General features: G+C 39.9%; 1 protein-coding gene across 1 annotated transcript in view; it reads right to left on the bottom strand.

Annotated features, from left to right (window-relative positions):
* The window catches only part of TRPM1 (transient receptor potential cation channel subfamily M member 1), a 72,670-nt gene that overhangs the window by 5,680 nt on the left and 41,344 nt on the right, over positions 1-25,646 (bottom strand). The window contains exons 7-24 of the mRNA XM_063169535.1: positions 24,242-24,416; positions 22,589-22,712; positions 21,080-21,152; positions 20,165-20,265; positions 19,142-19,315; positions 18,359-18,493; positions 18,020-18,070; positions 16,397-16,537; positions 15,763-15,792; positions 14,259-14,548; positions 13,510-13,738; positions 11,906-12,028; positions 11,437-11,568; positions 9,326-9,454; positions 8,760-9,011; positions 8,041-8,215; positions 3,137-3,281; positions 887-1,086 (exon numbers count right to left, since the gene is read on the bottom strand). Of these exons, the coding sequence (XP_063025605.1) occupies positions 887-1,086; positions 3,137-3,281; positions 8,041-8,215; positions 8,760-9,011; positions 9,326-9,454; positions 11,437-11,568; positions 11,906-12,028; positions 13,510-13,738; positions 14,259-14,548; positions 15,763-15,792; positions 16,397-16,537; positions 18,020-18,070; positions 18,359-18,493; positions 19,142-19,315; positions 20,165-20,265; positions 21,080-21,152; positions 22,589-22,712; positions 24,242-24,416 (2,679 nt within the window). The remainder of the gene's footprint in view (positions 1-886; positions 1,087-3,136; positions 3,282-8,040; positions 8,216-8,759; positions 9,012-9,325; positions 9,455-11,436; positions 11,569-11,905; positions 12,029-13,509; positions 13,739-14,258; positions 14,549-15,762; positions 15,793-16,396; positions 16,538-18,019; positions 18,071-18,358; positions 18,494-19,141; positions 19,316-20,164; positions 20,266-21,079; positions 21,153-22,588; positions 22,713-24,241; positions 24,417-25,646) is intronic.

The following is a 25,646-nucleotide window of genomic DNA, read 5'->3' as shown; positions in this document are numbered from 1 at the left end:
TTCTGAATGACTTTAGCACTTCTCAACAGCTCTGCATTGAACAAACTGAGCCGATTTTACAAGATAAAGACCTGGGCAATCTCTGCCAGTTTGGCTGTTCCTTCATTCAAGTGTTATCCTTAAAAGGATGCGAGTTATAGGCAACAGATAAACTCAATAGATTGTTCAGAGATATTCTTTGGATAAGATGTTAAGAAATTTGTAATCACATAAGAAAAATCCAAGGGGAATATAAGCTTGTGGGAGCAATTAATCCTTTATCTGAATTTGTCCCTTTGCATTTGGAAGGAATGTTACATTTCCTTTCTTCATTTTTCCTCTTGTCCAAAAATGGTTCTTGTGAAATGTAGAAGTAAAGGGATGTTGTGAGCATCCCTCACATTATTTCCACGAGGCATATAATGAAAATATTAATTAACAGTTACAGAGTATGTTAGGAGAACAATCCTCACAGTTTCCCTGTGAAATGACACATAAATCTCCAAATGATGGTGGGGATACTCACAGTCACAGATTGCTCACAAAGAGCTGACACTATAACTGACATTTGAAACTGTATTCCTTCTGTAATTCCTATTTGCCCCTCCCAACATATGGGCTTCACCAGAATTTGGTAAACCCCTGAATGCAGAAAATACCATCTTGTTTTAAGAAAGAATGTTAAAGGAGGTATTTTTTAGCATCTGAGAGTTGCAAATTCTCAGGTACCCACAGAGCCCAAGAGCTGTTACATACATACATGTACTTGATACAAATATTGGCCCATACTCTCTTCTGTAAATACACTTGATGGGCAAGGTGAACAAAACACTTCAGTGTTCTAGAAGCTGCTGCTTTCTGCTAATATGGTGCAAAGAACTCAATTTAGAGAAGTTTTTTTGCATACTCAGTCCCCTGTCACGCTCATCCTGGTCTCCATCACCCTTCCTGCAGCGGCAGCAGATCCGCTTGATGATGATGTAGATGTGGCTGAAGATAATCATTGGTGGTGGCAGGACAGGTCTGTCATGGAATGTCATGATCAGCTGGTACCTCTGGAACTTCCAGACTTGGTTGGATATTGATTTTACCTCAAAGAAGGTATTGCTGAAAGGAAACACAGGTACAGTTTCTATGAGGTCCCTAATCTCACTTTTCACTGAGCAAGTGCTGTGTTGAAAAAAGCAGCAGCTCAATAACCTCATGGAGCCACAGGATTTGCTTGGTTCAGCTCTTTGTGGGTGCTACTGAACTAAGGATTAAATTGAACTCGTGCTTGCACCACTCCTTTTGAAGGTAGCAAACAGCAGGTGCTCTGCACCCCTCAGGCACCACTCAGAACAGTCCTCTCAGACCAAGTGCTGCTACTGTACAAATCCCTTAGGTGCCAGTGAAAACAAACTCACACAATTTATGCATCACATAATTGGTATTTGGGCTTGGTTATAAACTATTTCTTTTAACACACGCCAGTATTTGATGCTACACAAAGTATTAAATCCATGAAAAGTATTTTGTATGCTAAACTCAGAAGCTTCACATAGTTTGCCTTTAATATGCTAATCAGCTTGACCTACATAGAAGACTTTTCAAGTTTTCACAGAATGTCCTAAATTCAAACTTTACTCCCTCAAACTTCTGATTCGAAAACATGCTGCAGATTCTTGTAAAGGAATTTATTCTTGGAAGCTTCATCATTTTTACAGCAAAGTAAGGTGTGTTTTAAAGATGTTTAATTTTAAAATTCAGTTGATAAGAAGTGATAGTAGTCAATCCAGAGATAACAATAGTCACAGTTATGAAGTACCAACTAAGAGAAAGCAGACTTGATATTCTGTCTTAGAAAAGGCTTTCCAAGCTATTTTAAAGTATCTTCAGACAGCGCACTGCACTTCTATGATGGTGATGATACTGGAACTTCCTTTTTATATTTTCTGTCCACTTATTTCCTAACTTTATATGCTTTAGAATCTCTACATCCAAAAAACCAGTTAAAACATCTCTTCGAAACCAAAGAATTCCTGTGTCCACATACTTTAGGTGAAGTCTACATGAGACTGTGATCAATGATAAATAACAATCTGTCTTCATCCATGTCTCCTTTACAGCAGGAATTCCCCAGCTAGACCTCAACCCAGTGCAAGCAGGCTGGGATGGCAGGAGTTAACAGCATGACCTACTTCCCAAACTGCTGATGCCTTGGTCCTTCAGCCAATAATAGCTACCATTGTAAGATTCTTCCCCTTCTCCCCAGCTATGTGACTGGCATTTGAGTACTTTAAATTCATGACCTTTTAAGCTACATACATCAAATGAAAGACAGGCTTTGTGAGCTGCAGATTTCTGGGCACACGAAGGACTGTTTTTTGCATTTGTGACACAAGGTTACACCAACAAGCCCTCCAACACTACATGTTTGAAGGCAACAAAAACGGATCACCTGCTTTTCTCAGGTGCTCTGTTCAGAAAGTATTGCCAGCAAGTCATTATTTTTTTAATCCCCACATCATGAGAGGAAAAACATGCAATATAGGTGCAGGTAGGAAGAACAAGCAGCAGAAATTTATTTAGTTTTACTCCAGATAAGTCTAAATATGAGCATACTGCACCCTGCTTGGATTGGCCACAGACCTTGGCAACACATAGCCATCCTACCTGATGGTTCAAGGCAATACAGACTATTTTTTTAGGTCATGAAAGGACTCTGCAAGGCCCTAATTTCTTTTTCTAAATGGAAAACAAAACATGACAAAAGCCAGATGATGCAGTGGAAATGCCTCAGGCTTTTGAGTTTTATTCTGCTGTTCTCCTGCAGAGCTGTGACTGCCAGTGGCTACACGGGTTTCTGTCAGGTGTGTGCCAGGTTTCATGGATCCTATTTCTCATCTTTCCACAGCAACCTTGAGGCCTGTCACTGTCCATCAGATGGTAACTGGAAGTAGTCAGGTTCTCTCACATCCATTGCTGCAATCGCTGGCAAATTCAAAGCCACCTTTCCTCACCCTTCTCCAGGGCACATCCTGCTGCCAGAATTTGCCAGTGACATCCCTGGATAGTGAGATCCTGAGTGAATGCAAACCCTTGCAGAATCAGTGGTTGGGCTCAAACAGAAACTTTATCTTGACAATAAGACAAAGATGCATGATTGTTTACGTACTTGAAGACAGCAATCAGCAGGTTTACCAACAGGATATTTGCTACCAACAGGTAACAGGCCATGATAGCAGGAGTGAGCCAGGCCCCTGGGATGCACGGAGGAAGGCGTTTACCATCATCATCATAAAGATTGTCCCCACAGGGAGCTGAAGGAAAAACAGCAAAGATATTTTTCACCAATTGCCTGATACTTAAAAATACTATTCTTGTTTATTTAATGATGATACTTGCACAAACGTTGCGAATTTTTGTCAGATTATTTCCAGGAGCAAGTATGTATAATTTGTACTTCAAATTCTGCTTCCATATTAGTGAACAGAGAGGCAACTCCTTACTGTACAGTGTGGCTTTCTATTCACATTCCCATGGAGTTTCTTTTTCTCACAGTAATAGTCAAAGACCAGATCTTCATGCATACACATGCATATTAATAGTGGAATTACAAACAAATTATTAAAATTAGCTTGTAAGCATACCTTGCCAAAGAGATAAAAGCATTGTTTTAGAGGTAACAGATTGCTGAGCATAAATTCAAAACCTACAGGGGCTCAGAGTACTGAAGAGCCCTTTAATGTCCCTGACCAGCTTCACTGGGGTTTGCACCTGTGCCCCCTCTGCACCTGTCCCTGCCTGAGCTGTGTCTCACCTCTGCCTCCAGGATGGACCTTGGACCTGGGTTAGTGCCCTGGATGGACTCTTCTGTCTCTGGCCCTGTCTCCTTTTGCCTCTTACTGGATTCCCTAGAAGGATCCCAGACTATTACTTGACCTGTCTGGGACTGTTAATGTCAGAAGCAAGTTAATGCTACCAAAAAGATCCAATTCTAAAATGAAAATTATATAGTAACAACAAGACTACTGAGAATGGTAGAAAAATTGAAAATATTGATCAAACCAATAGAAAATAATTGCCTGAAGTAATTCTAAGTTTACATAGGTTGTTTTGGGTAAGACCTGACCTGGAGTAGGGTAAATGCAACAATTATGTTCTGTCTGTAAGTGCAGTGCCAACACATCTGTTTTCAAATACAAGGCTAACTTTTGGAACTATTTAGTAGCAGGTAAAGTTTTTGTCAGCCACAGGTTCCTTAGCTGTAATCTAAGCAAATGCAAAGTCTGACAGAGTTCATAACAGATTTAGTTTATGTAAATAGAAAACCCAGTATTTTTTAAAAATTTGCAAAAAACCACAATGCTTCAGCCTCATTTGAAAAATACTTCAAAATATTTGAACACAAACTAAGCTTATTTTCTGAGGTCTCAAAGAGCTGTTTGGACTGTAATGAACAGCATTCATTTTACTTGCTTTTCAAACATCAGACCTAAATTTTTTCCTGGTTTTCCTAAGAGAAGTATAGCAGGAAATTAAAGTGAGTCCTTATTTTATTCTAATGGACCAATGAAAATACTGCCAAAACCACAGTAACATTCTATCTAGGTAATCAAAGGAAATTAGTTGTACAATGCCACTTATGCATCATAATTAAAAAACCCAATTATTTTACTGTTCGTGTACTAGAAACAAGTCTTAGCAACAACTTCAACTCAGTTAAAACTTCTGATCTGCATTTTGTATTAAAATATTTTTCCTCTGCTTATTTTCTAATGAAACTATTACAGTAGAAAAACAACATTCACACCTGAATATTGCATAAGTGCTGCAATTAAAATATGACTGACTAGTCAAGAAAAACATTAATGAACATATTGAGCTAAATGAGATAATCAGCTCTCCCCAGAGACTTACGATTGATTTCCATGGCATAGACTGAACACCAGTCCAAAGGGACGGAATAGAAAGGAGGCAGGGAGAGAAAAAAGAAAACAATACAATAATAAACAGAGCCCAAAAAAAGATGACTGGAAATACAGTTCTGCTGCCAAGAAAGGATAAGCAACTCAAATGTCAGAACAGTAGAGACATATGTTGAGAAAAAACGTCTTTGTTAAAAATGCATTGCATTCTGCAATTTCCCTTTCATGCTGTTTTCCCCAAATGTTACATATGGCAGCAAATTAATGATAATAATATATCACAAAGTGCTTCTGGCAGATGATCATTTAAATATACATGATATTTCTGGCAAGTAAACAAAACTGGCCGTCAACACCAAGCAAGTCAAAATTATCACACAAAAATCATTCTTTCAGCTATTATGGAAATACTTTCTCTCTTTTTTTTTTTTTAAACCACCCTGGCTTTGAATCTGCCAGCTGTTTCTTTTGAATAGCTACATTTCCACTAATAGGCATGCTATTTGACACTGTAAAAACATCAGTATCATTAATGCCCATTTGGACTCCCAGTCTGCACACTTGCCTGCCAATGCCTAAATGCTGGTAAGAAAAGTGATACTATTGATAATACTCAACCAGGTTTCTTTATTGTTTAAGAATATGATGCTGTTGAGTACAAGATGCTGATAACTTTTTGCTTGTGCTCATCTTCTAAAGAGAGTGAAACACACAAGAGCTGGGGTGCATTAGGGAAAGTGTTACCAGCAAATTAAGGGAGATAATTATTTGCCTCTACTGAGCTCTGGTGAAACCACATTTGGACTTGTGTGCCTGGTTCTCAGCTCCTCCACAGAAATCAGACATAGACATACCAGAATAGTCCAGTCATGGCCACAGAGGAGGAGATCCAATCTCCATTGCTAAGGAGATTGCGCTACCTGACAAATGAGGCAAGACTGAGAAAGCTGGGATAATTTAGTCTAGAGAAGGCCAAGGAGATCTTACCAATGTTGTAAATACCTGATGATGTCTGGGAGAAAAGAGCACAGGGCCAGACTCTTCTCAGTGAAAGGAGAAGCAGCAGTGGGCAAAGGTGGAAAGTTGGACAATTCAACTTAAACCAGGTTGTCCAAAGAGGCTGCACACTCTTCATCCTTCAAGATACTGTAAACATCACTGGACAGTCCCTAAGCAATCTGGGATAAATCTAATTTACCCTGTTTTGAGCAGGAAAGTTCAACTGGATGATCTCCAAAGGTACCTTCCAAGCCCAGCAAATTCTGTGACTTGTGATCTCCAGATGAATCGATAGGATTCTTCCTATCCTCAGAGAAGCTACTGACAAAATCCAACCACCTTCTTTCAGAGGGAAGATTTGATTAAATACTTTTTCCATAATTTTTTAACACCTCTGGACCTTGCCAAAACCAGCCATTAACTCTTGAGTCAGAGTCATATTAGACTGCCCATAGCCATGACTCCCCAGTGACTTCTGAGGCAGCTTTTGCGGTGTGTTTACAGAGAACCACAGACAGATTAGAGTGAAAATTTCTTATTGAAAGCAACAAGATCTTCAGGAGTCAGTCCATAGACTTCTACACAGGAGAAATATACAGAACAATTGTAAGGCAGTGTAGAAGAATGCCTTGCATAGCCAGAATTACTTTAAAATTAAAACAACATAAAGCCACACATTTCCAAGCTAGTTTATGCCCTGCAAAGCTTCTGACCTGGGAAGGACCAAGTAGCTGAACTTGTACAACCCAAAAGTCCAAACCTTTTGACCCCCAAATCTTTTGCACTGCTGAAGAAAGATTTCCAATCCAAAGCATGCTGAGTATGGGACTGAGAAATGACTGGAAGCATGAGAGAAGCCTGGGACATCTCTTACACTAAAGAGATGGCTGGTAAGGTGTGAGTTTTGATTTATAAAGAAATCAAACTGTCTACACTGGCAAACATTCTTTGTTCAAACTGAACATGAGATAAGGGATAGCCCATTACAGTCACTTCCTCTCCATAGGGGAATTGTCCCACTTGTGAACCAGGATAAGCTCAGGATCTCTCATGTGCACCAAAACTGCACTATCAGACAGCAGATGACAGGCTTGGCCTTTCACTTGGCAAGAGTAACTTACTGTACCCTGAGTTACATTATTGAAACAAACATTCATCAGGAAAGCAAAGTTGAGCTGATTGTGCACTGTTCAGAAACAGACTAATGACACTTCATTCCTTTCTAAACAGTTAAAGTACACTTTAATGACATTTAGAAAAAAAGCTTCTCATGATGATGAACCTTAATGGTTTTTGAACTCAGACCTTCAGGTTCTTCATCCTTTCACTTCCCTACCTGTCAGTATATGCAGGTGACTGAGGTAACAAATACACAAAGCTGAAACAGCAGCTTGTATTATTTCAGATAAAGTACAAGCTACATGATACACACTAGAGGAGACCAGCTGCACATTGGACTGTCATACAAATTTCAAATATTAGCACAAAATTAGCAGTAACAGGACAGCTTACATCTCCTTTAAAATGCTGACAGGTATTTTTTTAAAGTGTGCAGGATTCCTGTAAGAAAGGCTATTTCCACATCCAAAGCTAATCAAGTGGAGATTGCTTTTTTTGTTTTGTTTTCCCACAGGTGTAGAAAAGAACAACATGAGTGATTAATGAAATGGAAACGTTTCTGAAAGCAGACAGATGTATGACTGGGAGTAAAAATGTATGAGCTCATTGCTTGTGAGTTGGAGACGAAAGAATATGTGTATTTTAACCTCCCTGCACAAGGGATTTATTTCTTTTTTCTTCTGTTGGAACTGACTCTTAGTAAACCTCTGAATGAAAAGAACATTTCAGAATGATCTCTGTTGATCCCTGCAAGTAAACAGAACACTTCACACTGCCACACTCTTGGACAAGAGAATATTCCAGACTACATCACTTCCTGTGTTAACTGAATTTGAATATAAACCAAGAGAGCAGACACACAAATGGGGAAGAGAAAATTGCTCAGCCTCGGGTCTGCCACAAGAAAACAACAACAATATCATCATAAAGCAAGAAAAACCACTACTTCCAAATTAAAAGCAGTCTTTAATTTGGATCTGATCATCTGCCGGAGAAACAGGAAACAGACTCTTACTATGAATTCTACTCTTACGGTCTATCTGGTCAGCGAACACCTCTCCGTAGATCATCCAGTAGGGCATGTAGAAGATGTTGCGCGCCAGCCGCCAGGAGGGCTCCTCGTCCGGGTGCAGGATGGCCTGCCGGGCCACTCCAAAGCTCATCAGCACCACCAGCATGATCACCACAAAGTACAGCATGTCAATCATCTGCAGAGAGAGAGCAGGGACCACAGAGAGGCTCTCAGACCACACAGCGGCAGCAGCACGTCTGTCTGCCAGCACACATTGCAGCAAACAAAAATAGCAGGAGAGTCTGTTGGACATCGTGCTTTAAGTACCACTCAGGTATTAAGCATACATACAAATGCAGAGAAAGCAGTTACTTAAAGGAATACCAGATTATACTTCAAAATACTTAAAATGCTAGAACCTTTGCTATCCCCATTCCTTTGCATCAAATGGAGCATGCTGTGCTTTCAGCACAGATCTCCTCTGTGGCTGCAAAGAGATGATATAATCATTGCTGTACCATCTCCTTGCACAGCTGATGGGTTTCTGGATAATCCAGGTGTACCTGCAATCTGCTATTTCATGAGTGTAACATCTTCTGTGTGTGCATGAAATTCACAAGGCAACTTTTCACAGGCTGTATTCAGTCCTACTTGACAGAAAACCTCTTTTTAAAGCAGAATGGAATTTAGTTTCTCATGAAGTTCTTGAAGACATAATTTATAGCAATTTAGGCACTAACCATCTTTCCAATCATCATGACGTAAGGTCCCAGATATTTGTTCACACCAAAGATATCCAGTACTCTGATGTACCAGAAAATGATATCTACACAGTAAATCACTCTTCCATAACCCATGTAAGGCTGGTTCTGCAGGCGAAGAATTGCTCCTATGATAAATACTGAAATAGCCACCAGGTCAGTAATATTCCAGTATTCCTGGAGCCAAACTTTGATTTTTTGGCTCAGCTTGCCAGGCTCTGACATTAAAATCTGAAATAAAAAACAAACAAACATATGAATTTACAACAAAAAAACAGTTAGAAAAACTCCAAGTTACATTTTTGAAGTAATGGTCATGAAAAAAGACAAATCTTGTCATATTCAACAGGTATCTGAATATCAGACACCCTCCACTGTCAGCAAAATTTGTTTCAAGCAAGAATATTTTTAGTTATTAGCATATTTAGAATATGACACTCTTCTCTCTCCTGTGTGACCTCTCGACCCCATACCCAAGTCCAGGCCATTATAAAGAGCAAGCTTCATTCTAAGGATTATGAGCTGTTGGTATGGGCAGGCTTTACCTCTCTGACTTTCTCCAAAGCCAGTGTCACAATGTAGGAGATGACAATCCATTCCTGCACTGATGGCCACCGTTCCATCCGCACCAAGATGATGTAATTAAATAACATCAAGTAACCAAGGTATGATATCTGCCAAAAAAGAGGAAAATCCTTCATGGACTCTAGATGATGTATCCTAGGATCCTTCCAAACTGGGCAGTATTCAATTACTAGAGATGACTTGCACACACAAAAAAACCCAACTCTCCACTAATTTCCATTACACAGTCCTGGATTATTAGTGTAAGCCAAAAGAGCTAACACTCAGTTTTCTATAACCACTTGTGTAAATGTCAAACTGCTGGTGCTTGTGTCTCCAAGCTGCACAGCAGCCTTTGGTGATCAGCCAAAGTAAAAATTCTGAGACCTTAGAAAACCAGAGTTGAGAAATCAAAAAAGATTCAATGACTTAAAAGGGAAAAAACAAACCTGGACGCAAAACAGTAACAAACCAAAGGATATTTCAGGGAGAAAATGGAGTTTTCTAAAGAATGGAATTTTCAGTGTGAAATGTTTACCCACCATCTCAAGGCAGAACAGGGAGTAATGCTGTGAGCAGCACCTGCCTGGAGGGGTAGGGAAAATAAAGAGCCATCCAGCCCACTTGCTTCTCCACTCTGTAATGATGTGGTTGAGCCCATCTGGGAAGAATACACTCTTCAGCTGAAGCCAGAGGCATACAAACTTCATTCCTCAGTCCCTCTTCCTACACTCGTCACTTAAATCCATCTACATGGACAGTAGGTTTTTGCAGGGGGTTTGGTTACTTTAAGCAGCTGCCAGTCTCAGGAGCAAGTTTCTTGCTAAAGCCTAATTCAGTAAGAGCAGAGAAGGCTGCATCACCAGACAAGAAACACCAGACAGAAGGCAGGCAAATCCTCTTAGCTGAGGGGCCTGGTAATGCAGAAAAGCAAAGCCCCCTTTACTCAGTTCCCTAACAACTGTGCTAATTAGGACATTCATATGAACTTGTGTGTTGAGGCCAAGTGTGAAATATTCAGCTGCTGAAGACCCTTACTTGCACAAGAAAAAATATTTCCTTCTCTGCAGGAAGCAGGCCTACTGCAAACCCCTCCACATTGGCACAGCCAGGGGCCTCCAGCACCTAAAGGAGTCCCAGAGGCTGGGGAGCATATGATCCAGATAGCTGAATTATCTCAATTGCTGAAAGAAGAAAAACAGCCATTCTGAAGCACTCTAAACCAGGCTCTTTATGCCTGGGGCTTTTTTAGCCCACTAAAATGTAATTTCTTTGCACCGTAAAACCATGCTGAACACTTTTCTTTGAAATTAAACAGGAATTTCGCTTTTAAATTATTAACTCAGGCAGCAGAAAGGGATTAATGTAGTGTTTTGTGATTAAAATGTCTAAAACTGAAAACTTGCATATTACTATGACCTATCAGGTATCAGGCATCCTAATCTTGAACATACAAGAAACCAGTATCCCTTTTACAGGGCACACACAAAATTTGGGAATGTAGCATGAATAGATGTTCTGTTTAATTATAACAGTTTAACACCTGATAATTCTTGATGCAATAAAATTAGATGCTTGTCAAAAATAAGTATTTTAGTTTAGATTGGTTTTAATTGTTTTAATAAAAGAACTTATGAAGTCTTAGCAGACTGGGATCTGTGCTCACATCTAGGCCGCACCCATCTGAGCAACAGGGCAAATGGCAATGATACCCTGGGGTTACTTCTTGGGTCCTAAAGGACATTTCAATGCAGAACAGAGCCAGGTCCTTTACAAAGCAAGAGAATCCAGCCTAGTTTGGACTGAGTGCCTGGATTGTGGAGCTTGCACTTAGTTTGGTGTATTCCCCACAGAGCCTCCTTCACAGCATGTGGGAGCTTTAGAGACTGACAATGTAAGCTTCAGTTATTATCCATTCTGTTTCACTGTCTGTGCATTTTCCTCTGAATAAAGGGAGTGCTTTACTCATTAGATTCCACAAAAGTCAGTAAAACATTTATTTACTACATGTTTATTATTTTTACATTGGAATCCTGTCAGTTTCACAGGTGTGAGAAAAATTATCACTGTCAGTTTAATCATCATAACTTACTGTGTAGAACCAAAATTTGACAATAGGTGCATTATAGAATTCATAGATCTTTGTTCCAATTGGAAGGCTCGGTTGTTTTTTCTTTCCATTCTCTTCATCCCCTTTTCGGGAGCCTGTATCTGCATTTGCATCCTGGAAGACCAAAGTTGTCAGATTTCATCAATACACAGCAGCAAAAATAGTAGTTTTCCTCAACCACAGCCCCAGCCCTGTTAACTATGCAGGGATTCTCCTGAGCAACAGACCTCTTTTAAAAAATATATCAACAGAATTCTGCAAATCTGGAACTACACAAACACTTCCCATGCCCTGAGAATCCAGTCTATACTCTCCCATGACTGAGAGACTGATTTTATCCCCTAGAGGCAGTTGAGATTTTTAACCTGAGTGAGCTACAGCATAATAAGAAAGGTCAGAAAAATGAGCAGTCCTGAGATATTAGAACTTTCTAATAATCTCAATTACTGACCGCATTTTCTTCTTCTTTTTCTTTGCCTTCCTCATTTTCTTTTGATGTCTGGTAGGAGTAGTCATCATAACTGCGATACTCCAGGAAAAGGATGGTGGGAGGGAAGAGAATTCCCATTATAACCTGTGAACAAGAAAGAATTCAACTCAATATTTGTTTATATTATGGCTTTTGTAACAAGGTAGGTCCCAACCCAAAATAATTTTTTTTATAGTATTTAAGATATTCTGCCATCCTCAAGCCTATAGAAATGAGGAAGTATTTAAGAAGCATTGGCAAAAACGTATTTCATGAAATATGGCACCCTGGAAAGCCTCCCATCTCCACAAATACCCTGCAATTAAGAAATTCTGTTCCAAAATTAGTGTGCAGAGAAATGCCATGGAATGACACAGTGGTCAAAAGAGGCCTTCAGGTTTGTTGTTGGAGTTTACAGTTACTTCAGACACCTACTGTCATTAGTTTTAATAGTTAAAAAAGCTATGAAAGGTAAAAGAATCTTTGCAGATAGTCCTGGGAAAATTCTCTTACTATATGAGATTGCTTAGATAGAGAAACACAAGTCCTGGGAAAATTCTCTTACTATATGAGATTGCTTAGATATAGTAACACAAGCCAAAGTGTAGAAAAGGAGCAGAGAAAAGAAGACAGGTAATGAAACTAGAACAAACATCAGGAGGTTGATTAATTCTTTGGAAAAAAGAAAGGAAAGCAATAAACAGATTTGGGAAGAACATGATGCAATCTGAAAGGCAGATTCAGTTCCCTAAGATTTCAACCATGTTTAAGAGGGAGATACGGGAAAGTGGAAATAAACTGAGAGTGGCAGAGACAGTGCAATGTGTATGTCAGCAAACTTGGGAATCTGACCTGGGAAAACAGATGCAGCACTTTGTCAATGGGGATTTAAGGAAATAAGGAGGTGAGCAGGATGGGCCTCCATATGCGTGACAGCAACTGCATAACTCAACAAAGAAAGGATTCTATTCACATGAAAACACACACAAGAAAACACTGCTCTGCTTCCTTGGTGTTGACTCACTCGTGTTCCTCTTCTTAGAGCCCCCTCACGTTACTTGCTTTTTTTGTAAATCAAACAAATTAGGAAATATTAAAATCAGTAAGAGAGACTGCATCATCAAATCACAGAAGCAGGAAATAAAAATCACATGGTTTCACACAATGCAATTGCACAGATTTCACTCTTTTCAACACTGAGTCTCAGCTGGTAAGGTATTAAGCAATTTAAGAAGCATGTGTCCACATATGGTTTATTTTATCTCTATTCCCATTGCATCGGCCCCTAATGGAAATATTTTTTGCTTGTCTACAACTGATTTTTAATAGGAGCATGTTCTCGATTAACAAATCTCATGCTTTATTGAAAGCCACAATTTGTTTCTCAGATTCCAATCATGCTAAGTGTTTAATGGAGTTATATTTTCCTTTGTCATGGTGTAATATTCCTTAGATATCCTGAAATTGGAAACTGAAGAATTTAGCTTCAAAACAGAGATGTATCTCTAAGTAAGTGACTTTTGCTATGTGTAACAAAGTGCTGCCTCCAACAAGCTCTCTTTGGGAATGCTGCAGAGCAGGAATACCTTCAGGCCGGGGTTTTTCCGCATGCGCAGCCGCCCCATCCACATGTCTGTCAGGAGCATCTGGCTGCAGGTGTGAGCAATGAAGTCCCTGTGTTTAGCTGCCACAGCCAGCTTCAGGCAGGTAGAATTACTCCAGTTTTTCAGTTCATAGGTCAGCAGTTTCATGGCAATCTGCTCATCATGTTTATAGGACTGATCCAAGAGTTCAACAGCCAGCTGGCCAAAATCTCTGGAACAAGATAAGATCAGTGAAGTTTGACTTAGAAATCAGTCTGTTTTGGGGTTTTAGCTCTGTTCACAAGGCATTGTGCTTATCCACACACAATTATAGTGACAAGAACAACTAATCTGTTAATTTGGGACAGTCTACAAAGTTCCAAACACACTGTTAATGAACAGAGGGAATTCACTTAGACCAATAACATCTTGAAGGCAGTTTAGATATATCATCAGATACTCCTTAATTTCTGGGAGTAAGTTCTAAAAATAACTTTGTGAAATAAAACTAGCTAGTTTTACAGAGAGAAGCTCAAGAAAGAATGTATTCTGTCAGAAAAAATGCAAGTCTTCTCCTTGCTAGTGTTGCCTTGAGATCCAGAGACCACATTTTGCCTTGTCTGTAGTTGATAAATTGGCTCCAAATGGCATTCTGTGAAACTACATTTAGAAATTATTGTACTGAACTAAAAGCAAAGTTTCTCAGCAAGCTTGTACCAAGTAGATACGAAATCTGCTCTGCATCTACTAACTTTGAGTTGTTGTCCAGATCCTGAGAGATGTCATCCACCAGCTCACTCTCTGAGGATTCGTGGGCCATAGACTTGTAGAGTTTACAAGCCACAAGAGCCTTGGCCATGGACTCCTCCCCTCGTTGCCAAAGGAACAGGGCCATCTTCTGCCGCTTCATGAGCACAGCCCACACCATCAGCTCGTGGAAGGGGTACTGAAAGCGGCTGACTTCTGGGTCATCCACATCAATATCAATCTCTTCCTCCTTTTTCTTCTTTTTCTTCTTCCCTTTGGTGGGAGGCTCATCATCCTGGGAAGAAAAATTGTTCCTGTCAACTTTTAACAGCTCACCTGACAACAGCACCATGCATGGAACAAGGACATTAATACTCAAAATTCTAACTTGGTTTTGCTGTTTGCTACCATGAATGCAATAGGGCAGAGCATGCACTGGGCAAGCACACAGAGACTTAGATTTTGTGCAGGGTGCTGTTTCTTGTACACATAATTACAATCACCCATCCTGGAAAAGTGCAGAAGAACCCCCAGTAGTGCAGGCATCCCTTCACACTGCATTGTACACAGATCCCAACTTCATGTGGAATTGCACAGGCTGGCCTGCAACAAATCAATAATTACTGAATTCCTCTGCAGTATCAGTGGGACTCTAGCAAAGCTGAATTCCCTACAGAGGGGCTCCACTGCCATTTCTGATTCCACATGTCTGTGTCTATCCCTGCACATCTTCCAGGTACCAGAGCACTTTTCTGACTGACGTGCAGGCCATGGCAACATGCAAAAGGCAAAGACAGGCACACAGCACCCTTAAGAACAGCAAGATACCAGAGGGAGTCTTCACCTTGGAATAAGCAATCTCCTCCTGTGTATGCAGTGCACCTGGAAGGTATTAAGTATCCCATTTCTTAAAGGGATAGGGAGGAGAGGCCATTACTACAGGAACCAACATGGAAGTAACTGAAGGGAAGTAGTGACAATGAAGCAGGATCCTGAAGGGAGAAAAGCCATGATTGGGAAAGTTAGGGTTTAAAAAAATGTAGGAAGAACATTGCATATATAAGGCAGAGCTCATCATCACTGTAGACCTTGAGTCCAATTCTCAGAAATGGATTGCATGTAAAAGAAATTGCTATTCTACAAAATCAGTTCTTGTTCAAGCAAGCTCAGCATTATGCACTGTTTTCAACAAAATGTGAATTTAAATCCAAATTCGGAACTCAACCTCCCACACCATTTCCAAAGATGACTCTTCAGCTCAGCAACTGAGCATGTACTTCTCCTTGAGCAGTTTTAACAACTGCAAGTGGTGATCTCTGTTTTCTGTGGAAAATTCAGGGGCCATCAATTACACAAAGTATTTACCACCTCTGAAGCACAGGACATAAAATCTCAAATGGAGGACAAAAAATTAGGTCCTCTACACCCTAGGAAAATCAAATAAAAACAAAAGGGTATTGTACCAGGAAAGTTTTGATAAAACCAGTTTTTTAAATGAATCCAACTTACCTCCATTCCCAGTAGTTTAAGAGCTTTTGGCTGAATATTAAAAAATAGAAAAGAAAATCAGTTAGATGGGAGGAAAATTTGAAAGACCAAACAACACCAAGCAAACCCATTTTCATTTACAAATGTACAGCATTTATTATGAAACTTACTGTTATAAATAATTGTACCGATAGTGCTGCAATTAGTTACTCTTCATTTAAATTGTATTTGCTGGAATACAATGGGTTAGAATATCTATCCTGCACTCAAAGAAAAGATTTGAATTCAGACTGACGAGGGAAATGAATCATTTGATAAATAATGCTTTGAGAATTAAAATAACCACATGGTCACAAAAGCCAAAAAAAAAAACCCAAAAGTGCTTCTAAGCACACTACAGTTAGGAATACTTGGATTGTAAACTACTGGAATGGAGGAAATTTGCCTCCAGGTCAGTGCATTCACCACCTCTCATGTCCTCACATCCTTTAGCAGAGATATCTTTTCTTATATAACTTCAGCCTTGGAGTTTCAACTTCTACCTTGCAGCACATCTTTAGAATTTAATATGCAGTGTTTCACAAAAACAAAGAAACAGTGTTACTTATTTTTTACCACTACTACAATGGGACATCTAGAATTAATTAAATCTTACCCTCTTTGGTCCAAATAAATTATTATAAAGAGTCCGAAAGCTTTTCCGAGTGTAGTTGCAGCGATAGGCTCCGCCCATGAGATATTCCAGGACAAGGCCAATATCTATTAGGCTGATATGATAATCTGGTGGAAGATTTCCCTAACAAAAAAACCCACAACTTAATAAGGATTTAGGATAAGAAAACATGACACAGATTAAATTGCCTGGCTAGACATATGTCACAATTAAATTGGAACATGGATATTACCTACAGCCACTGGGTTCAGTCTTTGAGCATTTGTATGAAATTAACTGATCCACAAAGATGAAATTTTTTGGGGTCATAGCTTTTTTGTGTTGTTGTTGGCAGAATTCATATTTCTGAACAAATTTTCATTTGATTTACTCACATATGAGTGTCCATACAAGTTTATATTGTTTACAAGAGTTATATTTATGAACTTAAGAAACTCTATACTAATTATCATTAATCCAGTATAAAAGCATGACAATTTCATGGTGACTATCCCTGCTAAACATACTTCATATCCTTTTTAATTGGAAACTTATATTTCATCATATAATCTACAGCTGAGACTACAATGCAGACCATGATTAATGCGCAGCCCAGAACCAAAGCAAAAGGCAAACTCTAATTTTGGCAGTTACAGCTAAAACTGGATAATTGTATTGACTCCACTGGAAAAAAATGGTGCTTCATGGTCCAAGCTACATCCTACAGCAATGACTGGTTCTACATCACCACTGAGCAGCTGCTATGATGGAACAAGCACAGCCTAAGGAAGCACATCACCTCCAGGTTAACCCAACTGAATCCCCGGGACTGCCGCTGAGGGAGGGAGCGTGGAAATGCAATGGAAAAGAGGAGAGACAGACAGACAGACAGCAGAATGCAGAGGAACATTAGTGACACTCACAGTGACAACACTGAATGAGAAAAGAGTTAAGCTATGAAGCAGATGAATATGAATTATACATTAACACAGTACTGCATAATCCCCACATCTGAACCTCCCTGGAATGACTGGGAGATTTCCTGCAGAAATTAACACAGACAATTTCATGTAGCTGAATTTTACTGAATGAAAGCTTCAAAGCCTCTAAGAGAGAAAATACAACAAATCTCACAATGACCCTCCCTACTCACATACAGTGAACAAATTTTCATGAAATGGAAACAAATGAGTAAAAAATTTAGGACAGAAGAGATTTTCTCCCAGGTGAAAAGTTGGACTAGTGGGGGAAAAGTAACTGGAAAACACACAAGGAAACAAACATAATGCAAGAAATTCTACAGTCATGAGTGGGGCTTTCAGTTAACCTAGCAGGCCTTTGCTTCCACTGTAATGCTGCATTCTGGTAGAGAAGAAACAGAGACAACCTAAATCTCAAATGCCAATTACACTAGAGGAGCTTAATTCAGTTAGCTCCTTAGTTTTTAAATTGCTAGCATTGCCATACCCAACTCAGACTGACATCACTCTTTGCTACACAGGGAGACATTTAACTTTTCTTAACAGCTGCCATCTAATTTCAAATGCCTGCTTGGCCCCATGCTATGATTGCTTTTACTGTTGATTCACATGGCTAATGCAATCGCACAAATATAACACTGCTTACCTTTTTCACATCTCTGACTAGCAAATGCAGCGTATTTGGCGGACCCAGTCTCTGAAACAAAAATAATTCACGGTCCATTAGAGCTTCAGTTCCTCAGATTTTTTGCAAACACAAACACAAACACAATTAGTGATCTGGCACCTTAAGGAGAACTTCAGACAACAGCCATGTGCCATCACACCCCAGAGGGGAGAAAAGAAGGAACTGGGCTACAGTGACAAACACCCTTCTATCAAGAGCTGTGTAATATCCCTTTTGTATAAACCCTTCTGTGGTGATCCAAGTCACATACACAGTGGCAAAACACCAGAGGGCTTTTTAGCATTTCTGCTCACTCACAGTGTTATAGAGCTCCTCCAGGCGAGGAATAGTCAGGAAGTGCTGCATGTTCACTCCATTCTCAATGAGCAGCTTCACAAAGTCCACTCGATCCAGGACCAGGGCATCCAGCATAGCCTGCTCCAGGGAGTTCACCTGAATGGCAGGGTGGAGAATGGGAGAGCACATGAGTACAAGTGAGCTGGGTGGGCAGCAGTCACAGCCATTTTCACTACTTAACATATGGACTGAGTTCCCACAAATGTTGGTTAGTCTGTAAGTAAAAAGGAATTGAGAAAGTAATATTTTAACCACATGAAGTGAGTAGAGATAGCAGAGACTTCCAAACCTTTAGCAATACAACTGTAGCTTTCAGTCTTTCAACATGTAGCTTTCAATAATTTTGTTTAGCATTTTTAACTAAATCAGGCATACCAAGCCTGGCACATTATGTGAAAAAGGGATTTACTTGCTCAGCATGATAGGAACAAGTTAAACCAACACATTCACAGAAGGAAGATGTTCCCTGGTGGTCTTATTTCCTTCTGACAAGGGCAGGGAAGAAGAGGCTGCAGCTCAGTACTGACTTGTACTGTTATGGCTGCATGTGGTGCACTTGGGATGAGAGAGGGATTCTTGGCTCTAACACCAAACAGCATTCCTGCAGAATCTACAGCTGATCTTGTGGGAATGTGCAAAAGAGCATTCTACAGAATGAAAGTGTGTATCTTCCTTCTGTCTTTGTACCACAGAATAAAAAAAAAAAACCTTCAGCACTTTTTTATACTAATACTTTCATCTCACCCAGTTCAGGAGTTCAAGTTTTCTTGGGTCTGTTTCCTCTTCTGGTTCTTCTTTTGCTTTTCCTCCTTTTTTCTTTCCTTTTCCTTTCCCTCTGCCTGCTTTAGTCTGAGGTGCTGGAGATTTCTTTTCCTTCTCAGGAGCTGTACCATCAGGAGCTGTAAGGCTTCCTAAAGGCTGTGTTTATAATGCATTAAAGTATGAGAAATCTAATTGATCTTACAGTAACTATTTAACTGAGTACACTCCTACCAAGCTCACCCCCCAGTCAACACTTCTCACGTTGAGTCAACTAAAAACGGTAATTTCTTTAAGGGCCTTTCTGCATAGTAACAGCTTTACTCTTTTTAAAAAGTTGTTAAGTCTAACTTTGTAATATTGAAAGTCAAGGCAGTGAAGGAGATTGACTGAGGAAGAATTCTCTTGAGAAATAAAGTCAGTGTGAGAGGACTGGGACACTTCAGGTCCTTTGCTCTCTCTGAAAGCAATAGTTGCGAAAATAAATACCAACAAGAGCTGGACAGAAAGAGCCTTACAAGAATGCTGCATGATGCCAAACCACATCCATACTGCAGAGCAGAGAGGAGAGAACGGAGAGCCACTCACTGGTTCACTTCTGTTCTGCAGACAGTATTTCTGTCTATTCCTCTCAAGACACATTTATTCTTCAGCTAAGGTCCTTCCCCTTTCCAACCTGTCTGCCCAGGGCAGAGGCACACATGCATCACACTTTGGAGGCTAAACTTGCTCCAGATAATGCTTAGGTTACATAAACTGCACAGAGAAGAAAACTGGATTGCTGCTCTCCTCATGACACTTTGGACTAATCCAGTATCAGATGTTTCACATAGGAAAGCAAAAAGCATCAACACAGTGAGACATGAAAATAGCTTAAATAAAGGATTTTAGTTACACAGGTGAGCTGCAGTGTTTCACCATTGCTGCCAGTGCAGCATCAAAACCCAAGGTGTAAATATTACACAACTTAATTTAAACTACTGACAAAGAAAGAAAACTTTGTCTTACTGGCCAGTGGTGCCCAAAGACAAAGATCTGGCTGCGTGCAATGTCTACACGATTCCAGGCCAAAGCCAGGCTCAGCTGGTCTGGAGCAGATGCATTGGTACCTGAAGAGAAACCACAGAGGTTTCATATTTCACACATGATGAAACAAGGCTGGACAACCTCCTGCAATAACTAGAAAACAGCAAGTCTGGCTCCATATCATACTACCATTAGAATAATTCTGACACAAAGCAGTAGATTCATCCAATCAAATTATAGCATCTTCCATTTAACCCTATAATCCTAATTTCCAAAGGATTAATGAGATTTTATCCCTTTTTTTAAAGCTTTCACATTGACTTTTATTTTGATGGTAAAGACAGATATTTAACTCTTCTTAAAGACACCTCAGCTCCTCTGGCTGATACTGTACATAAAAATGGCAATTTGGGGGCTCCAGAGATTCTATATAGAGCCTGTATCCACCCACTACTGTATACCCACAGACAGAAAACAGTTGTCTCAGCAAACAAAACAAACCCCAATTAAATATGGAACTGATCCTGTTGCTCTAAGGTTTAAATGGCACAATCTGAGATCTGGAGAAATTCAGACAGCCTTTCATCTTCCCACTTTTTCCCCCTAACTTTATTAATGCATGCTAGAACTGCAATAAAATGAGCTGCAGCACCAGCAGTAGTGTTGTTGCAGCACTCCCATCCATCCCACACTTTCAGGGGAGGAAAGCCACACAAAACTTTCAGTCTAGATTTTATGCTTCATGCTAATCTGAACATTAACCAAACACACCCAGGCACTTGTTACAATCCAAGTGAAGAAATCAAAGACCGAAACACGCGGACTGAAAGTCAGACAGTGCATAGGGATGTCCACTTGGGATGCTTGTGCAGCCCTCTGAGTGCCTGGAACACCCACCTTTGAGGAGAGCAGTGAGGATGGACATCTCAATGTCGTGCTGCCCTTCTGAGCCCATGCGGAACACGGTGATCTAAAACCAAACACACCAAATTACAGCACAGGAAAGAGACACTGAACATGTGGATAGAAAATGGAGCAGCTTCATTATTCCTTTCAACTTAAGATTTCTCAAAAAGTACAGTTCAACTAAATTTTTCTTTGAAATTTCATTTTGATAGAAGAGTTTAATTAAATTCTCTCAGTCAGGTTATCCTAAAATATCGCTGCACTGGTGAACATGACAAACTTAATGAAAAATCTTCACCAAGCCCATGTATTCTAAAATGGGATGACAAAACTGCCATGCAAAACCAATTGTGTTCTGATGGTTCTATTACTCCTAGTAGTAATGGAAATGGAAATGCTAGTTACCCAAGATAATTATCATAGCATCTATTTTATTGATAATAACACTCAAACACTTTTTAGCTGCAGGATGTGTTACATACAACAATCAAAAAGGCAGAACCAAGTAAAAAAAAGGCAAGTATTTTTAGTCACATTTGCTTAGTTCAGTCCATTGCAATTCAATGACTTTAAAAATAGTAATTAATGTAAAGCTTAGCCATTTAACTACATATTAGATGGCTAATTATTCAAAAGCAGAATAACCAAATATTCTATGTTAACAAACTTAATACAAATGCAGACCAAAAAACCTCAAATTCTTCATTTTCCAAAAGCAGCTATTCACATTAACTACTGAGAATAGCAATTTTCTCAACAGTTAGAGCATATTTTGCAGGAATGCAAAGATACATTATATTAAAAAAAGAACAACTATGGGAAAAATGTTACTAATTAGCAAGAACAGACAAAACTATCAACAGAAAACCATAACCATAAGTCTGCTTAGGCTGCAGAGCCAGTGTCTGAATTTTGCTGAGTAAACCAGGCATGCTCTGATGTACATTTTAAATTCAAAACAGTCTGACTAAAGCAGCTGTGGGCTCTCTTCTTCCCTTTTCTCAAACAAATTTTTTTAGGAAGGCTGATTCTCTTTTCAGTCAGCTCATCAGAGTCATGTTTACTACCAACTTTACATCCAGTGAAGGTGTATGTATGGAACTCATCTTGGCACCATATTTACAAAACTTCACAGAAAGGATTACTCAAAGTCAAACTCTCAGAGATCCATTCTGCCTGCAAAGACACAGTGGATGCAGTTTCAATACACTGCTTCCAGACCACAGATGTGAATGTCAAAGGTTTTCTTTTCCTGAGCACACTTTTCTCTGCAGCTGGGATGTGGGAGACAGGCAGGAGCTTGAGTGAGGGCTGCAGAATGCACAGTAGACCCGCAGCAAACCAGGGGCAAGGAACAGGGGAGGACCTTCAGGAACACAGTGCTTCAGTTTCTTTCAACAGGTCTGTCAAGCCCCTTTCCCTGGGAAAATGGCACTTAAAAGTACTCTAGAAAGTTTGGTCACAGAAATCACCTTTGTGAACTACTTTTAGGATACTTACAAGTTCTTTTTTTTTCATGCACTCCATAAGAATGACAAACAGCTGATGAGCTTGATTCCTGTTGTAGTTAAAGGTTTTCTGGATGGTAACTAGAAGCTGGTCCCTAAGGGATTCATTTATTATCCTAAATGAAAAATGAGACATAAAAGAAGACATTGCCAGAATGAATATATCTTCAGAAGGCCTGCTGTTTAAGAAACTATAATATCCAGGTATTCCTCTTATATATCACAAATATATTTCTGTTAGCAAGTTCAGTCTTCAGGATTTTATCATTAGGCCTTACAGAACCCATACCTTTGCTTCTAAAAGTTCCAAGTCCCTTTGCATATAGCTAAAAACCCCAAAATATTTCACACTTCTGATATGTCACCTTGGTTATGGTTTTAAACAAAGGACTGAACTTGCTAATGCATCTGAAACCTCTTAATACCCAACTGAGAAACAAATGAACAATCCAAAAGATAATTTAAGAAATTAGATTGAAAACATTATAGAAAGATCTGTTATAGAAGGGTTGTTTTGTAATGTTTGCTCTCCCAAAGCATTACGAAATAGCCTTCAATCTTCATCCATTTTCCAATAAAACACATGTGTTTTCAGATTATGGCAAACATTACCAGCAGATGAGAGATGTAGTAAAATTCAAAATTCACTGTGAGAAAATGATTGGACTGACAAAAAATTCTCATTATAGATCTGCCTTACTAGATGAACACATATATCATCATTATTGGAGAAGAAAATTGGACACTGCATCATATGCACTGTCAGTGGGAGGGAAAGTCATGCAGTGGGCACATCTCTGAAGGCTGATCCTGATAAGATCTTTCAATTACCTATGAGGTGATAGGGAAAATGAATAAGAAAGAAAAAAAAAAGCAAGCCAAGTTTGATCTAAACTAAGAAAGCTTGTTAGACAGAAAGGAAAGTTGCTGAATCATAAATACTGTGGGTGCAATTAAATATGTGCTGTGTCTAAACACCAACAAAATCCAGCATAAGAGCTGCTCTCCTAATTCAGCAAATAATATCCACACTGCTTGCAACACTACTTGTCTGCTTAATATTTAATCCAAGCTAAGCTTCAACTTCAGTCCAGGAAATAGGTTCTGTCTTCAGCACAAGACAGGTGTGCCACAACCTAATTAAGACAAATAATAAGGTGTTTGCCTGGAAGGCAAAAGCAAGAGAATGAAGGAAGCCCAAAAATTCCACAGCTGGTCTGGCACTCTTGGACAGTGAAACTCATTCACACAATACAGCAGAATCAGGCAACACACATTTTGCAAATCCATGCATTAATTAACCTCAACCCTGGCCTGAAGAAAAGAGTTACTCCTGGGAAGCTGTCCTTGCTTCTATCATGCTTAACCCAGCACCAAGTATAGTGCAGCAACCCTGATGGAGCTTGTAAAACAGTGTGCTGTACTGAGAGCAAGCTCATTTCAAAGGGCCATAACATGTATTCAAAATGGTAATAACTTCTTCTCACTAACTTCAGGGCTAGGACCAAACGGGCAACAAAAGCTGGCTGACAGCTGAATGCCTCTGCTAGCAGCATTTTGTCCTTGAGGGGCTTTTTTTAATGAAGCTCTATGAAAGCAAGGCATACAGTCCTACACAGCTTTGGTGAAGATCTTGAACCCTTACCCTCCTTCCTCTGAGTACTTGTGTGCAAATGACAGGATGTCTGACGCTCGCCCGCTGCCGTCGCAGATCACCACCGGGAGAGGGGGATCTTCCCGCAGACACTCCAAGACAATGGAGATCACATTGGGACCTCCTTCTACTATGAGCCCAACTACAGGAACACCTTGCCCCAGTCCTGCAAAAACCAGAAGAACAGAAACAAGAAAACAAAAGAAGTGTCATTGAAACTTAGTTTAAGGATTGAGATAAGTGGATGTGGTTTCTGTGTTAGAGCATTGCTTCCAACCACAGCCCCTAGGAAAAATGATGGCCATTTCATGGCCAATGTGAGCAAAAACATCCATATGCTGTTCCCCAAGCCCAAAAGGAAAAGAGTAAGATATCTCTCTGCCCTTGTTTTTGTACCAGCTCCATGCGGATAACTTATCCACTCAGTGTTGGTGGATGTTTGTAACCTCTCTCGACAGACACCAGTACAGACAAATCAGCTAACATGACTGCTTCATCAGGCTCCCAGCCTTTGATGCTTTACCTCTTCATTGGTTACCTAGGGAAGTCTTCAGTGAGGTGACATACCTATGCTTATTCCTAAGATAAAAAAATGGAATTAGTGTTTTTATCATGAGGCAGAAATGGCTGGCCGATGGAAGAGACGACAGCTGAGCATCCCTTTGCTGTCCCTGCCTCACTGTGATCTCCAGGCATAGGATGACAAAGGGAAGCCCACAGGTCACATGGTCTCAGTAGCCTTGGTCACAAGAAACTTGGGGAAATGAAGGACAAAACATTACCTGAATGCTGACTAATTCCACTATCATAAGCAATTGAATTCAATTCTTAACCTGTGAAATGACCAGCGCTTTATAAAGGTGCACTTTTTTTGTTTGGCTGAGAACGCGTGAAAGAGTTCATGTTTTCAACCTGGATTCCTCTCTGCAGAGCAGGAACACCATGCACAGTGACAGGAGAAGCTTCCTGATATCCTCCTGTCAGTAAACCCCAGCTCTGATAAGGAGGAGTCACAGAGCACGGGCCCGCCTGTGCGTCCATGAAATCTTTAGTGATTCCTCCTGAGATTTCCAGCAGAGGTGCCTGTGCTTAGAGTGATTAAGAAGAAACAAAACAATTCTCTGTATGCTGTAACTAGCAAGTGTACTGCAGCCCTTCACAGAACAGGCTTCTATGTGTATTCCCAACTTTGCCCTTCTCATGACAAAAACCATCAAACACTACCTAAACCAGAGCTGATGTTGGTATTAAAAGAAATGGACAGAACATCTTGTCCATCTTGTCTCTGGGCCCTGAATTCCTGACCTTTCAAGCCAATGCTCCATTTTACAACCGTCCAGCTCTGCCAGCATTTCTGCAGAAGACAGAGATGACAAAGCAGGAGCAGGCTGAGCTG

This window comes from Melospiza melodia, chromosome 15 (genome assembly GCF_035770615.1).
Source record: "Melospiza melodia melodia isolate bMelMel2 chromosome 15, bMelMel2.pri, whole genome shotgun sequence".
NCBI lineage: Eukaryota > Metazoa > Chordata > Aves > Passeriformes > Passerellidae > Melospiza > Melospiza melodia.
The sequence above is the reverse complement of the archived record's forward strand: the minus strand, read 5'-3'. Positions and strand labels throughout refer to the sequence as shown.